General features: G+C 48.9%; 7 protein-coding genes across 7 annotated transcripts; 2 read left to right on the forward strand and 5 right to left on the reverse strand.

Annotated features, from left to right (window-relative positions):
* Positions 1 to 11: 11 nt before the first annotated feature.
* PEX2_050650 (putative aminotransferase) lies at positions 12 to 1,307 on the reverse strand (the record flags this gene model as incomplete). Its single annotated transcript, XM_016742340.1, has 1 exon — positions 12 to 1,307. One exon carries the CDS (start codon positions 1,305 to 1,307, stop codon positions 12 to 14), a length of 1,296 nt encoding a protein of 431 aa, XP_016597670.1.
* A 1,000-nt stretch (positions 1,308 to 2,307) lies between these two features.
* PEX2_050660 (uncharacterized protein) lies at positions 2,308 to 4,777 on the reverse strand (the record flags this gene model as incomplete). Its single annotated transcript, XM_016742341.1, has 8 exons — positions 2,308 to 2,438; positions 2,495 to 2,667; positions 2,826 to 2,857; positions 3,267 to 3,621; positions 3,686 to 3,780; positions 3,846 to 3,974; positions 4,035 to 4,516; positions 4,639 to 4,777. The coding sequence occupies 8 exons, from the start codon at positions 4,775 to 4,777 to the stop codon at positions 2,308 to 2,310; spliced, it is 1,536 nt and encodes a 511-aa protein (XP_016597671.1).
* A 512-nt stretch (positions 4,778 to 5,289) lies between these two features.
* Positions 5,290 to 6,239, forward strand: PEX2_050670 (SDR family NAD(P)-dependent oxidoreductase; the record flags this gene model as incomplete). Its single annotated transcript, XM_016742342.1, has 2 exons — positions 5,290 to 5,986; positions 6,040 to 6,239. 2 exons carry the CDS (start codon positions 5,290 to 5,292, stop codon positions 6,237 to 6,239), a joined length of 897 nt encoding a protein of 298 aa, XP_016597672.1.
* A 362-nt stretch (positions 6,240 to 6,601) lies between these two features.
* PEX2_050680 (SIMPL domain-containing protein) lies at positions 6,602 to 7,276 on the reverse strand (the record flags this gene model as incomplete). Its single annotated transcript, XM_016742343.1, has 1 exon — positions 6,602 to 7,276. One exon carries the CDS (start codon positions 7,274 to 7,276, stop codon positions 6,602 to 6,604), a length of 675 nt encoding a protein of 224 aa, XP_016597673.1.
* A 225-nt stretch (positions 7,277 to 7,501) lies between these two features.
* PEX2_050690 (GFA family protein) lies at positions 7,502 to 8,084 on the reverse strand (the record flags this gene model as incomplete). Its single annotated transcript, XM_016742344.1, has 4 exons — positions 7,502 to 7,752; positions 7,815 to 7,878; positions 7,939 to 7,985; positions 8,033 to 8,084. 4 exons carry the CDS (start codon positions 8,082 to 8,084, stop codon positions 7,502 to 7,504), a joined length of 414 nt encoding a protein of 137 aa, XP_016597674.1.
* Positions 8,085 to 8,776: 692 nt separating this feature from the next.
* rlmA (SRF-type transcription factor RlmA) lies at positions 8,777 to 10,684 on the reverse strand (the record flags this gene model as incomplete). Its single annotated transcript, XM_016742345.1, has 3 exons — positions 8,777 to 10,348; positions 10,411 to 10,567; positions 10,629 to 10,684. The coding sequence occupies 3 exons, from the start codon at positions 10,682 to 10,684 to the stop codon at positions 8,777 to 8,779; spliced, it is 1,785 nt and encodes a 594-aa protein (XP_016597675.1).
* Positions 10,685 to 12,428: 1,744 nt separating this feature from the next.
* PEX2_050710 (DUF1708 domain-containing protein) lies at positions 12,429 to 15,835 on the forward strand (the record flags this gene model as incomplete). Its single annotated transcript, XM_016742346.1, has 6 exons — positions 12,429 to 12,615; positions 12,683 to 12,840; positions 12,904 to 12,997; positions 13,050 to 13,278; positions 13,335 to 15,700; positions 15,756 to 15,835. 6 exons carry the CDS (start codon positions 12,429 to 12,431, stop codon positions 15,833 to 15,835), a joined length of 3,114 nt encoding a protein of 1,037 aa, XP_016597676.1.
* Positions 15,836 to 16,161: the final 326 nt, after the last annotated feature.

A 16,161-nucleotide genomic window follows, 5' to 3' on the forward strand; every position in this document is an offset into this window, starting at 1 on the left:
ATGAGATTATTCTATTCCTTGAGTGCCGCGTTTATCCTTTCTAAAGCCACGCTCAAAATGTCATGGCCCTGAGTAAACACAATTCGGAACCAGCCATCCTTCTCAGACCCGAACAGAAACCCGCTGGCCAAAAACACCTTCTTTTGCAAAAGGCGCTGCATGACTCGTTCCCCGACATCCTCGCCCTCATCTACCGGGTGAAGCTCGCGGTATTTTTTCCCCAGGTTCATCCAGACGAAGAATGCCGCATTGCATCCTGCTGCATATTCGATTCCGTGGTCTTTTAGGTAGTTCACCGTGTATGCATAGGACTCTGACAGCAACTTCTGATTTTGCTGAACATACCGGGTGGTGAAGTCAAAATCTTCCAGCAGGAGAGAAGTCAAGTGATCCGTGATTCCAGAAGCATAAGAATAAAGCGCTGGTCCTGTCAATGCCGCATGAACATCACGGTTGGCCTGGGAAATGATGGCGCCGAGTCGGATACCGTTTGCGCCAAAGTCTTTGCTCATACCCCAAAGGACATGAACCAAACGAGGGTCGATGATTCCAGTCAAATCGATAGAGAGGGCGGACTCGAATTTGACAGGTGGTGGAGATTTATCGACGGTATTTTCAAAGACTGACAGGGCATAGATTTCATCACTGATGAAATGAATCTGGTATTTCTGACAGAGCCGCATCAACTTAATGAGCACTTCTCTGGAATAGCATCGTCCAAGTGGATTATGAGGATGAGCTAGGATCAAAGCCTTGACTTTCTTCCCGGTAGTTCGATGGAACTCCAGCAATGCTTCTTCGTACTTATCCACGCCCTCGACACCGAGAGGATCGTGTTCTCCAAAACTCACAGGAACCACGGGACTCCGCGAACGCAGCGAGATATCAGGAATGAACATGCCGTAGTACGGTCTTCCCAACAAGACTCCCTCGCCAGGATCAGCGAATGTCCATACAACATGCTCGACCGCAGACGAGACACCGTTGGTTGCCATGACATGGCTGGGCTCGAGAGGCGTGACTGGCTTCAGGTGGTGGTTCAAGAAGGCCGCGATGGCGGCCTTCAATCTGAAAGAGCCGGCCCCGCCGTTGTTGTATGTGAGGTACTTTGCTGGTAGCTCGAGCTTCTGGTTGATGAATTTTAAGAGCTCGGAATGCATCAGGGTGTTCTCCGCTACGCCCACATTGACGTAGCCGTTAGGGTTTGTGGATGGGTCCCACGTGTCTTTCATCACGTCCCACATGGGATTCTCGGATCCTGCATCGACGACCTCTTGGGCCCGACGGGAGAGAACTGATTGAGTCATTTTGGTTGTCTCGGAAGAGTTTTCACGGGTGGAAAACGCAAGGCCGAGTGAGTGTAAGGTTGTAGAGAATGATTGAAAGGTAGTTTGCAGTAAAGTCAATTATTTTAATATCCACTCGGTTACTGTCGGCCGAAAACGCAAAGTCTGCGTATCTCGATGTACTGATATGGGTCATACCCAGAGGGCGTGGACGGGCGAGGTGGGGTCTTGGCTATTACTGCCCAAACGATCGTCTACTATTCACCCCCAAATTATAGCCTAAGACTCGTGTTCCGGGGTGCCAGAGCCCCGGATGTGAACTCTGCATGTGTACCTGTATGGATGATTGGATAATATTAACCAATACGACCAAAGTCTCTGCACACTTGGAGGCCTGGGCGGTGACAGGGTAAAATATCTTCGCATTCCAAGTTGATGTCCACATAGAGCACACCGTTTTATTCCTTATCCAATCTACTATTAATAGATTTCTTTTCTCTACGGGCGACGAAGTGAGGGAATTCGGCCCTATTGGCTATTGCTGCCAAAAATTTACGTACTATTCACCCCTAATTTACTGAGAACTCGTATGTCGGTGATTGTTCGCTACATTCGGTGTTTGAATACCCTACTCTATGTAGATTGAAGATTAATAGTTTCTCTGCATTCTCCCCCCCCCCTGATCTTCTAGCTACGTAGCTATAACACTAGGCAAGAGTTCTACGCCGAGACTCCTCTTCGGATCTTGGGATCCAGTCTAGATAGAGCTGAAGCTCAAGAGCCCAATGAAGCAAAGATCCATTGTTAACTTTAGATTGATTGCAAGGCAGAATGCAGATCGTAACAGGTATAACCAATCAATTTCCCAGAAACGCATAAAAGTACTACAGCTAAATAAAGATAATACAAAGGTAATTCAGCTCGAATATACTGCGAGGTAGAAAAAGAAGAATGTTGGTAGTCAGTCTCTCAACAAACTCAATATTAGCACCCCGGCCACTCCGACGAGCACGGTGATCTTCTACGTGCCAACAACCCAGTCAGTATCTCCTTGCTTCTGACTAGGTTGCTGGTTTTGGTTTGTCTCGGAAGGTTTTCCCTGGTGGTGTGGCCATCCCCAAAGGTGGTGTTTCTTCGGAGGCACAACATTCTCTGTATGATATTGTTATTATATGCCAGACGCAAAAGACTAGAACGTGATATTGTACCATTCGCTGTACCGGCGAATGCCTCATTAGCGTAAGATTTAGGCTGAGCAGAATCGGGATTTTGATTCATGGGCTCTTGCTCGGGAGGTTTTGCTGCGCTAGGGGGATCAGTGGATGTAGGTGCATCCGTTGAGTCGGTTGAGCTTCGACGACGGTGGATCGCGTCAGATGCTCTACGGATAAGTTCCGACATGGGTAATATAAATGTTTTCGATAATCCTGATTCAAATGGTTCAAGAATATTTGGTGGGTGAGATAGTTTAAGGTAAGGAAATATACGACGGCAAGAATTCTATATAGTTGAGCTACACCAAGGCGAATGACGTCATACAGCCCTGTTAGTTCAAAGATCTCATGATCACTCTGTAATTAGGTTACAAATAGAACGGAGTAGAACTAAATAAAACTAAATGGATAGGATCGCCACTATGTCCATTAGGTAGATTGGACGGTAGATGAGGTCATGACATGAGACAACGGTGCAAAAGAGTCCTAATTCGTATTCCGTGTCAGGCGTGAGTTTCGTATTTTTTTGCCTATCAGGTTTGATAGGCCGTAGAAGGGTTTGAAGAACCATGGGAATTGAAGGTGGTCACTGAATTAATCATCCACGTGGATTTTTCACGCGGCGATTTGTTTATTAGCGGTGGATCTGTCGCCCGTAGAAGTCTTCCTACAAATCGGAAGGCTTATTTTCCACGCGAAAAGTTGACAGGCTACCATAGCATCTAGTCACCCCTGGGTTTCGTATGCTCAAAGCCACTCGCTATACCACCATAGAAGCAGCAAGCATAACAAGCCCACCAAACCCATCCATTCCCTCGCACCACTCCTCCCAACTTGCAGTAGTCCTCGCTGGATTGTTCTCGGTAATAGATGTATGAACCATCACTGTCCCACGATGATTCTCACCAAGTTTGACCAAATCCCCGCTGCCAGTCAAACCAAATTCAGTCTGGACTTCGCCTTCTCTTCGGCTTTCTGACTTCCACGTAGCCTCATTTTCTGCTTCCCAAAGTTGTTTCTTTGCCGGCAGGGGCGCGAGAACCAGATCCGTTGGAAGATTGCACATTGTTGCGGGCTCAAAGTAGAGCAACATGTTGAAGACTTTGTAAATAATAGATAATCTAACAAAATTAATCAGTGTTTGTCCGGTGAATTCAGCACAGACTTGTAGTGAAAGAGACAAACCTTCGTCTTGATTCCTCAAAAAGCCAATCTTTCCAACTTCCGTCGAGACTAAATTTTCCCGCAATGTCTCTTTTAGTTAGGTTTTGAGCAACAACCTATGTATTATATCATTAGAACCAAGTAAACAGTCAACAGAGCGTCAGATCTTGGCTACACTCACTGTCACTGCTGCAATTAGAAGTGTATCGAAGCCATTGTACTCCGTCTCACCGTCGTCAAGCCGGATAATGATGTAGATAGCTAGGGCTTGCATAGCAGCAAGTAACTCCCATTTCGACAGTGTCGGACCCTAGTAATCCTCATTAGCTTCTTTTGCCACTTTAACTTTTTAAGAAAAGAAAATACACACCTCATTGCACAATCGTGCACATTCCATGCGCACATTTCTCCAGAACAGCTTTCGATTTCCTTTCATCTCCCCACTGATCATATGTACTAAATTGATGCAGTTGACCAGTGGTTCCATAGAAAACTCAGCATACACTAAGGATGGATGGATAAACGGTGGAAGAGAGTTGTGGCGCAGCATTGTCAAAACATAGGATTTTAGCGTATGTAATAGGAGCTTGGCAGTTCGCTCTATTGCAACGTTGACCTTTGGTCTTTTAGTGAGTGAGTGGGGGTTGGGCGTCGGGGATGCTGGCATCGACCAATTGGCAGCGATAGGAAGGTTAAATTGAAATTCCTGGTCAATCGGAGACAAGACAAGAGAACCCCCGGTCCAGGGATATTGGTTGGTCCCGCTTGTTTGGAGATTCGAAAATGCCGCGAGGTCGTTCTCTGGTACATCCAAGTTGAGATATTCGCGTTCAAGCTCTGCAATCTCTTGGTCTACAACAAGCTCATCATGGCGAATCGTATCTCTATTCAAATGTGCTTCGTAATTCGTAAGAATCAAAGAGTTGCTGTTCTGGACACTTGGTCTTTGAGATTTGGGCGACTTTGACCCATACTGGCATTCAGTGCCCTTGGCGATGCATCTCGAGCACTTGGGCCACTTCTTATCGCAACGTGTCTTCGATTTTGCGCAAAAATGACAGGATCTGGGTCGAGGAGTATGACGAATGCCTCGGGACCGACAGTAGTATCCATGTCTCTTTAGCGTAGACTCTAAGAATCCACTCAATTTAGTATGTTGGAGACCAGTTTCTGGTAGTAATGAAACTTGCCCTTATCGAACGGTTTGTTACACTCAGTACACCGCAAAACAGATCGGGGATTTTTCTCGGACATTTCAATTTGCATTGCCGTTTGTATATCCAAGAAATTATTGATTGATTCTTCTATTGGGAAAGGTTCGTCGGGGCTGTCTGGGGAAGTCTTGATTCATCGATATTTGTCAACTCGGGCGGGACATTTTGTGAATTCCCGAGACGGAGACGCATCTACTTGAACGGCCGATCCCGAATCTATCTCAGGCCATATTAGTCAACCATGGTCAGCATTTGCCCTGTAATCACGATATTGGCCAAATTGCCAAAGTCCGTAGCTGAAATGAGCCAATATACCCAGCACATATAAGTATGGGCGCTGTTCTTCAGAAAACATGCTCTCCATCAACAAAGCAAAACCAATATTCCGATCCATAAACAAATCCTATAGCCATGGCAGCACCATTCCCATCCCCGACCACAAAATGGCACACGACAGCCTACCAGTCTATCTCCCCCAGCCGACCGGAGCTTTCTGCCAAAGGCAGAACCCTGGTCGTGACTGGAGGAGGTACGGGCATCGGATCAGAGACCGCTCGCCACTTCGCCGAAGCAGGTGTATCTCGGATCGCCCTCCTTGGCCGCAGAGAACAACCGCTTCTCGATACCAAAGCCTCCATTGAAAAGACATTCCCCGGCGTCGAGGTATTCGTGGCCCCTACCGATGTGACGGACAAGACCCAAGTGGATGCAGCTTTTGCTAAATTTGCCGGCGACGGGTCAATCGATATCTTGGTTAGCGGTGCAGCTGTCATTGGACCACAGGACCAGGTGGGAAATGTGGACAGCGACAAGTTCCTCGACGCTATTCACGTCAACCTACAAGGGTCATTGGCAGTTGCCCAGGCATTTCTTCGCCATGCATCACCTGATGCCGTTGTCATCGACATCAATTCCTCTGCTGCGCATGTTAATTTCGGTCCTGGGTTCGGGGCTTACAGCGTCGCTAAATTTGCTGTATTTCGCCTTTGGGATTCCTTGGCCTTTTCGAATCCGGGTTTAGCCGTCTTCCATATTCAGCCTGGTGTTGTGGATACTGCGATGAACAGAGAGGCGGGGGGCGTTAAAGCCCTTGGATTTGAGGATCATGGTAAGTCAATCTTGAATTTCTGGTTTAAGGTAACATGAAGCTGATTTTGATAGTCTCTCTGCCGGCGAGCTTCAGTGTTTGGCTTGCAAGTCCCGAGGCCCGTTTCTTGAAGGGCAAGTTTTTGTGGGCAAACTGGGATGTTGATGGGCTCAAGGCCAAGGCCAAGGAGATTGAAGAGAGTAATCTGCTTAGTATTGGGCTTAGCGGGTGGCCTTTCCAGGATGACAACTGGAAGTCAGCGTGGAAGGCTTAGGCTTCCCTGTGATTCTGTTTTCACTGAATTTGAGGACTGTGCTTTTTATTCTAGCAAGATCTCATCCAAGCCACTTCCAATACTAGCTTTTTTCATTCTTTTTTGACGTCAATGCCAAGCAAGCTTCGGCGTGGAGATGTCATTTCCCCACATCAAACACCGAACACCGAAGTACAGCATACAGGAGATTCATTTTGATTCAGAGAAAGCCTAAAGTGAAAAACGCTACTAACAGAATGTGTATGTCAACTAAATAATAAATTGCACAACACATTCAAGTTAAACTCCATTCTACCTGTAAGCATAGATTACCTAGCACGACGCCCTAACCCTCCCTACATTAAACCCCGAGCCCCAAAAAGTCATTCATACCACATAGAACCCCTACGTGCAAGTTCAAAATAAACCTCCACAGCACAACTAATCACGATATCCTTCGGCGTCAAATCGACTCCACTGGAGTGCCGATAAATCGGCCTCTGCGAAAACGCCTCAGAATTCAAAGGCTCATATTCAATCTCCTTAAGTTCCACCGGTTCAACCTCAATCTCTTTCAAATCAATAACTTCCGCATACTCCTTCGCCTTCATAACAGCATCCCGCAAGGCCCCCTTCCGCGACTCCGCCCCGATATCATGAGTAGTAGCATCAGTGAGGTACCAGCTAACATTACTCAGTCTCGCATTGTCGTAAGTATCCAGCTTGTAGGCGAATTTTTGCAGCTCGTTGAAGTCACAGAATATAGCGTAGAAGGTGACGATGGCGGTGTGCACGCGCGGTCTGTCGCTGACATTTCCTGTTGTGTCCTTGGATGCGTGGATGTGGCTGGCGGATATTTTTGATACTGCGGCTGAGGGTTTTACGGTTCTGTCTTCTTCTCGGGGACATAGGGCTTCCAGGATTTCTTGGAGGGTGGTGCAGGTTATGGAGACTTCGTGAGTGGTGGTTTCTTCGGACTCGCCTGAGCATTCTATGATGAGGTGGATCATTGCTCGCTCTGGGAAGCGGCGGGCTGTGTAGTGGCCTTGTAGAGTCATGGTGAAGCATGCTATTGTTGGTTGTTTGATTGGGAATGAAAGGGTACAGGGATAGGGATGCGGACGAGGATAGATTTAGAGATTTGGGGGCTGAAATACCTCAGCACATCAGACGGTCGAACAAATATTGGGGACTTTGGAGAGTCTCAAGGCATATGGATGATAAAAGTTTGTTTGGATTCATTCTTCTCGAATATAAAACTATGTTTTTAACCAATATCAAACTCAACCAAGCAACTGCTCCTGCTTAGCACCCTCAACAGCAGCGAGGTAAGCCGGACGGTCCTTAACATAGAACTCGACATCAACTTTTCCTTTGAGATTAGCCTCCCCACCATCCAGGGTTCCAGCCTTAACACAAGTCATATCGGGCATGATCTCCAGCTCTGTGTAGATACTTGAGCCGCAAGTCGGGCAGAAGAAGTGCTTATTGATCTTTCCACTGTCTCCAACTGCATCGTAGGAATTGGGGGTACCTATAGAAGTGATGAGAGTAAGTAATTCAGAAGTTGACCATGGGTGGGAAGCGTATATTCACCCTTTGTCACTTTGAAGCTAGTGCGGGGAACGACTGCATTGGAGGTAAATGCACCGCCGGACCACTATTAAGTATTAGAGAATATGGTCAAGGTTCATTGGTATATGGAAGGCTTGTGTTTCACCTTCTGGCAGTCGGTGCAATGGCACAGGGCGGCCAGGTATGTGTCAGCTAGCATATTGTTAGCTTGTGAAGTGTGTGGTTTCGAGCAATTGTACCTTCGATGGCGTAAGTAACACCGCCGCACATGCAGCTTCCAGTGAAGGTCATTTTGAAATAAGGATATATAGTATATGTAAAGAATACCTTGGTGGAATCAAAGTCAAAAGCGGGGTTGGGGTCAGCTTTTTATACTTGCGCATGTCACCTCGTGTCCTTTCGGTATTTGGTCTCCGATTGAACACCGAAGTGTGGGGTTTATGGGTTAAGTTCTCAATCAGGTAAATGGTAAGTTTACTGCTTACTAGTAATCGCCTGGAAAGGAATCAACATGAGCAGGCAGAAAAAAAGATTGGCATCATTCCTAGAAACAAGAACCTGCTTTATATACATCATCCAAGAGTCAAAGCAGTTAAAACAGACCAACGCCAGGTCTCTACCAAAACGCGAGATTAAAAAAAATCAACAGATAAGAAATAAATGAAGGTAAAAGTTGACGCAAGACAGCACTGGTGTATATCACTTCAAAATCCACTTAAGAAACGTCATTGAAAAAGAAATAAGACAGAAGGAAAATGATGAAAGAAAGGAATGACAATAACCGGGGTATAGAGAGGATACATGGACTGCGAAGCTTGATCGAACTAGAAATGGAGACAATTGAAATGCCCCCGGGGCAAAAAAAGAGGTATGGGGTATTGACAAGAAAGGGAGATTGTCTGTCCACAGGGACAGGTCTCTTGATCAAAATGCCAGCACTTTATAGTATGGGGGACACATTCCCCAAGGGAAGCCAAGCATCATCAGGTTTTCGGCTTTTTATGTGTACCTTCCCCTGCGGATCCACTGTCGGGGCTTTTTCTTTTCTTGTCTTGTTCGTCTTCACGAGAAAAGCCAGGACCGCTTTGCACTGCCGGAGTCGGGAAGGTGAGGGGGCTCGGCAGCATGTTGGAGTCTGGGCCGGACCGGCTGAAGCCCCATTCGGGGAAGAAACTGGAAGGTGACGGGAGGAGGGCATCAGATACAAAGCGACTCGGCAGGGCGGATATGGGCGTTTCGATGTTATTCGAGTTATTCCCATTGTTCGGGTTTCCGCTGTTGCTGCCGTAGGAGTCGTTTCGCGTTGTGGCAACGGGAGGAGGTGGTCGCGCGAATGGATTTGGAGGCCCTTGTGCTCCTGCACTCAGTATTGCACCAGCTGATGGCGACGGAGGGGGTAAGACCACGCCTGGAGGGCCGTTCTCGGCACTTCCTTTCGCAGGCGTGGAGGTTTTATTCCCAGTGGAATCGCGCGACGAGTCGGCCGTGGCACTGCCACCATCTGAGGTTTCACTAGGAATTTGCACCTTCAGCTGCGGTCGTTTTGATGGCAACGGTCCGCTGTTCGTTCGGGATGGTGGTTTGATTTTTGGCGCTGGAGCAATTGGTCCTGGACGAGGAGCCTCCGTCGCAGCTCTGACAGGCATTGATTTGGAAACAAGCGAGGCTTGTGGTAGTGCTTCGACCTTGAGAGAGTGGTTATTGTGAGATTCATATGATCCCGCTCCGGCTCCAAAATGGCGGGCGAGCACGGATCCTCGATCATCAATAGGCGTAAAGATACTCCGTGATTTCGATAACGACTTCATTTGGGGTGGGGACTGGCTGTGCTCTGCTTTCATCGCACCCGAAGAATCATCTTGGGGGTGCTCCGAGCCAGGCCGTTCTTGGTGACCATCAGGTACGAACCCTGGAGGCATCGAATTTCTCCCATGTTCCTGCATATATGCCTGCTGCACGTGTTGGTGGGGCCCTGGAGGCATTCCTACGGGATGGCCATGTTGTTGGAAATGGTGTTGGCCCTGGTGCTGTGGTGGCATTTGCTGCGGCATTTGCTGCGGCGGCAAACCGTGCGGGTGCATAGGAGGCGTTCCTTGATGTTGCCCCGGTGGGTGTCCATAGTGCGCAAACTGTCCCGGCCGAGGTTGTTGGTTCATTGCGTGAACATTCGGGTTATACATAGACGGATTCGGCATATACGCAAACCCTCCATTCTGCGGGCCAGGGGGTGGCGGCGGTGGAGGTGTACCATGCTGTTGGGGGCCTAGATTGGAACTGACTCGGCGGATATGATTCCTTGAGGAGGGACGCGAAGTTCCTTGCGGTTGCGGGGTGGCATGACGTATCATGGCATGATGGATCGGGGGTGACGCGGAGGGTGCATGATTCATGTGCTGGAAGGCGGGCTGGTTTTGGAGGTGAGGGGGAATGGCGGGGTGGTTCTGCTGAATAGCTTGGATCTCCTCGGGAGCCGGCGAGGCCTCATCTTCCTCATCGTCGTCATCTCGCTTACCTGCGAAATCTTCCGGTCCTTTATGCTCGTGAGGAGGACCAAACTAGGAAAAACAAATGACCAGTTAGAGAATGTCGGGCTGAATCGAATCCAAGTTCTACCCACATATTGATAGCGACCAAGAGCATCGTGCATGTCGCATGATGAGTACTCGTATAGCTTCTTGTTGTGACCAAAAATGATGACAGCTACGTCAACGGAGCAAAGGACAGCAAGCTCATGCGCCTTCTTGAACAGACCTCCCTTTCGTTTCAGGAACGTGCTATAGGCGAAGAAGCTCCGATCAGCGACCAGAATGCTTCCACTTGGATGATTATACTTACACTGAGCGGTTGCGGTCATCTTTGATGGCCTTGATCTCAATCTTTCTCCGACCCATGGTGGATAACTACGGGCGCACCAATTGCGCACCGATAGCAAGATTGAGAATAAAAAGGTACAGCAAGTCGCGGAGCGACTGGCGAGATATCTCGCACAATTATAATTTAATTAGCCAAGGTGCAGAATCGACGCGATGACGATCCTAGCCACACGGTGGCACACGTGTGTATGTGAAGAAACTTCGTCTTTGCACGAGGATGAGGGATGGTGTGACTAGTCAACAAAGGGATCCCGAAACCAGAAACCAATGTGTTTCAATTTAGGAAACCCTGTACGATACTTTTTGAAGAGGGGGCTGGACGCGACTTGAAAACAATGAAGACCCCTCGGAGTTCAAACAAAAGTGAACCCGAGGAGATGGTAAAGGTTAAGGGAAACAAAGGAACAAGAAATATAAAAAGAAGTAAATGAGAGCGGAGAAAGGATGATTGACGATGCAGGAAAGGTTGATTCTAAAGATAGAATCGAGGGAGAGGGAGTGACAGCCCTGGAGAAGATTTAGTTGGGCTGAGTCAGCAGGGCCTTAGGCGCCGGGTTTCTATTTTTATCTTTTTTGGTCTCAAGCATAAATGTGCTCTGAAGGTGTGTGATAGGACAAAAGTACGGAATACTACTACTAACTCGAGTTAGTCTTGTCCCTGCAGTGGCTTGTCACAGTGGAGTCATCCCCTCCAGCTCCTATTGGGTTTTTAGTTTCTGGTCTGATATTCTATCCTTCCAGCCCTTCAACCCTACAACCCTGAGGGGTCTATGATGTCAACCTGGGGAAGCTCAGGTACTGATATACTCCAGGTAGATTCAAGATCCACAGATATGTCAAATTTATATTTCGATTGACATATTTCAGGCTATACAAGTCCATCTCCGCAATTCTAAGTATTCCCATGATATTCCTAGGTACCTAGGTAACCCTATCTCCCTACAAAGAGTAAAGCGCCAGATCTCTACAATCTGATCTCAAAGCCACAATTGCATCTCAGATGAAGTTAAAGTAAACGTCTACTTATGTATTCTTGGCATATGTATATGTAGGTCAAGTATATCCAGTACTTACTTCCAATTGATTGGTCCGGAGATTGGAGATTGGGCAGGTAAATAATATATACCTGTCGACACGTCTGAATGATAGTTCCTCCAATAGCATATGTCTACCCGTATACAGAATATATACATAACCTTGGATCCCCCAAACCCAGAATCACAGAGATGATCATTGTCGGTATCATTCATTTTAAATTTCTCTCTTCAATTCAAGTCCAATTCAAATTCAACTCAAAAAAGATAAACGTTGGAAATCCTTGTGGAGGCATCTAACGGAGTCGAGACTCGCGGGTAAGTTTAGTTTGGTTTACCCCTGAGCTTGTGAATCGCTTCGTTTTTCTTTTTTTTTCCTTCTCTCTTCCCAACCCTTCTGTCTTTTTCTTTTCTCTCCTTTTTCTTTTCTGAGGTTTGTGTGGTTTCCACTTTGAGAAGCACAGATCAGATCCCAGACCAGGGATCCTTTTACTTTGTCCTGCTGTTACCGGGGCTGCAGGACATCCCGGACACGCCTAGACGTTTTTAACTATTCGCTCAGTCAAATTGTGTCGGTTGTCTGCATTCTTATTCGAAACCTTTGCTAATCTTTGTTGATCAACAGAAGCCAAAAAAGGAAAAAAAAAAAAAAAAAAAAAAAAAGCGGACCCTCAATCTCTCTCCCCACAGGCTGTTTTCTGAGTAAAGTCAATTGTCGCATCTTCGACATGTCCTTCTTTTCTCGAGTGTTCCGGGGCAAGGACTCCACCGCGACAAAGAAGCAGTCCAAGCCTACCGCAGTCAGCACAGCCCCCGCGAAGCCTAAATGGACCGATGCGTGGCAGCGGACAGAGGTTGCGCCGGAAGAAGTTCAAGACCTTGTACGAGGGTGTGTGCATGAGCTCAAGGCCCGAGGTAGGTGGATTGATATCTTGACTGTAGAATACGGACCATTGTTCGGATTGCTGATCATTCGTCGCAGCTCTCGACACACCGTTCCTCCTCCTACCGTTCCGTCCTAGCTCCGATCCCAGTGCAGCTCGCACGTTCATTCGCAATTACTTTAATCAGTCTTTCGACAAGGGCTCGCCTGTCAACGGAGATGTCTTAGCGCAGGAGCTCCGGCTCACTGAGCCGATGGTGAGGGATAATGTCTGTCCCAGGGGTTATCAGGGGAGTCACTAACGTCATTTCTATGGATAGGTTCTTTGTGGTGTTATGAAATGGTGCTGGAGCAGACTTCCCGGCGGTGTTGTTACTTGGGAGGCGTACGAGACCTTCAAGATGGGCGAACATGGTATGCGATATTGATTGGAATGCGGGGAACACACGCGCTGATGGAACATTAGATTCGGATATGGCCCGCGACGCTTTCTCAACTTTCATTCCGATCGGCGGCGATTCCGATGCACGCACCAACATTATTCTGGACTTCTTCGACCTTTTGGCTGCCGTTGCGGCCCACGGAAAATCGAACGGCTTGGGAGGCCGTAAGCTTTCCCGATACGCGGGATGGTGGGCCTTTGAGCATGTCGACACAGGCAATGGTTTCGAGGCCGCCTATAAGAACTGGGCTGTGTACGGATTTCCATTACTCTGATATTTCCAGATGGTATTCTAACATCCATCTCTAGTGCTGCCGATGCTACAAGTCACTTGTTCTTCGCCTACCTTCGTTCGTTGTCTCCCGATGTCCCTCGCGGTGTGAGCGGTATTTCATCGCTACCCATTTCTCTCCAATCCCTCGTTGAAGCGACCGAATACCCCCCTGAAACCCCGACTCTGTTGCAAGTTACGACTACAAAGGTGGTTATGATTGTGGAGAATGTTTCTCCGACACCATTTTCCTTGTTGCGACGCGCCAAGAACTTTGAATACCGCGACGACGACTGGCACCTGCAGGAGTTTGCCAACTACGAAGACCCCGTTAGCGCATTGACCGACGAGTGTCTCCGTGTTCTCAGATGCATCTCTTCTGCGAACCAATCCAGCGTCTCGAGTACCAAGCAGTCAACCAGTTTACGGGATGCATCCTGGTCTCGCTTCGAGGATATTGGGTTCGGTGGTTCGATCGACTCTGACCCAGAGGATGAAGGCAAGGAAGCTGCTCCGCCGGCGACTGGAAAGACTACAAACAGTGGATCTGCGGGCTTGCAATCCGTTCCTCAATCTGGAACAGGTGACCTTGGCCGTCCCACCACCCCCTCGTGGGCAGACTTCATGTCATCCGGATTCGCGGATGAAAACAATTTGAAGAACCACGTGGGTCCTCTGCTCTTGCCCCCTGACAAGGTTCTACCCCCTATTGCCTCTGCACGTGGCATGAGCTCTCAGTCGCACAAGCGCTCCTTGGATATCGAGCCGGCTCTCGAGCCTGCCGAGTTGGCGAGTATCAACACTCTAGACATGGACGACTCGTTCTGGTGGGTTTGGATCAGCAGTTTGTCAGGTGATGAGCCTTCTGCCCGCAAGGCTGTGTTTGGCCGATGCGCGCTCCTGGAGACCAGAATTCGGGATACCAAATGGTTGATCCTTGAAGAGCAGATCAAGGGTGCTGCCCCGGAACCTGAGGCCGGTGCGCAGATTGTCGAGAAGAAGCGGTTCTTCAGCTTTGGTAGCCGTAAAGGAAAGCTCAGTCGCCGCAAGTCGTCGGCTAAGAAGATGCCCAACATTGAAGACTCGTACAAGCGGGCCAACAACCAGGGAACGCAAAGCAAGACCAGCATCGGACCGGATCAACACAAGCGGATTCAGGAAGCTGCGGCTGCTCTGCAAAAGAAGCACCGCGAGCAAGAAGCTGAGGCCAAAGAGAACCGTGCCACCCCGAATAATAGCCGTTACTCCAAGACCAACTCCGTCATGACCCTGCAGCCTGCCATTGTGAACGAGGCCTCCCAGGCCATGAAGTGGACTAAAAACTACGACAAGGGTGCTTTCAGGGCGGCATATCTCAATGACAACCGCGCTGGCACTGGTCAAGCCGATGAACTCCAGGATGCACCCGAGCCAATTTCGAAGGACCCCGAGGAGAAACCGTTGGTACCTCTTCCAACCAGCACTGCAAAGAGTGGTCCCCCGCCGCTTCCCAAAGAAGCTGCTGCTGCTGCTGCTGTGTCAACCCCTCTTCCCCCTTCTCCTAAGGAAGCACCACCTAAGCCTGTCAATGTTACTGCTCCCGAAGAGGAGAAGCCCATCACAAAGCCTGCCGTTGTTGAACAATCCACTGAGCGTCGGGAATCAGTGGACGAGACGGGCAAGAAGCTGAAGAAGAAGACTGGCAATTCTGCCTTTAAGAGCATGTTTGGTACCAAAAAGAGGACTGAACAGCAACAGCCTCCCATGAAGACCACTGATGCCAAGGAAATCTCCAATGTGGCAGCTACCCGTGCGGCCCTCGAGGCCAAGGCGAAAGCCGCTCAGGAGTCCGGTCCCGTGAAGAAGAAGCCTCTCCCGAGCACCGCCGCTGTTGCAGTTACGCCCGTGGCTACTAAGGCAGAAAAGCCCTCAGCGCCCGAGCGTGTTCAACCGACCGTCAATGAACCTGTGGCTAAACCCACAAACCTGACCCAGTCTGCCGCTTTGAAAGGGAACGGTGCGCCGCCCAAGACCAGACGTGCGGTCGAGTATGATGCTCTCTCGCGCGTTGGTACCAATGAACGCGACGCGGCCGACCAGGAGTTCTCCAAGTTCGACCAGGGCCCCCTGACTGACCAGCCTGCTTTCGCCCCCGAGGATTCCCCCGTGGACGTCACCTTCGCAGCACAGAAGACCGAGGTTCCCCAGACCCCGACTAACGGCAATGGTGTCCGCCCTGAGACCGCCACCTCGCCCGAGTCAACAAGCGAAGCTACACAGGATCGCTGGAAGGCGATCCGAGAGGCTGCTGCCCAGCGGACTGCCGCTGCTCAAGATGAACAGGCGCATGATCATGACGCCGAGGCCAACACCCGGACTAGCCAGTCAGAGCGCACTGACGAGGGAGATACTAGCGGAGAAGAGAGTGAGTAGTAACTTCATCCTCAAAACTGATTCCATACTAACAGTTGTTTTTACAGCCATCGAAGCCCGTGTCGCCCGCATCAAGGCCCGAGTGGCTGAATTGACTGGCAACGTGGAGGACGGACCAAGACGCTAGTCTGCAACGTCCCCATACCACCTTTCCTTTATTCATTCTTCCTGATTATTTCCCCTGGCTCTCTATTCGCTATGACCCAGGATGTATCTTTTGTTAATCGTATACCCTTCTCCCGACCAGACATTGGTCGTGTTTGCTTATTGAGCGCAGTCTGAAGACCGAACAAGGTACCCATTTCCATATTCCTGGAAATGGACAGACCGACGAATACTGCGATACGATTGATGGAATCTTTTTTTGGTTGCGACATCTGTTTATTTTTCTTTTCTTTCTTCAAATCTCTCTTGACTCTTACTCCAGTCTTCAATCTTCGACTGGACAAATCT

Source organism: Penicillium expansum (assembly GCF_000769745.1).
Source record: "Penicillium expansum strain MD-8 chromosome Unknown contig166, whole genome shotgun sequence".
Lineage (NCBI taxonomy): Eukaryota > Fungi > Ascomycota > Eurotiomycetes > Eurotiales > Aspergillaceae > Penicillium > Penicillium expansum.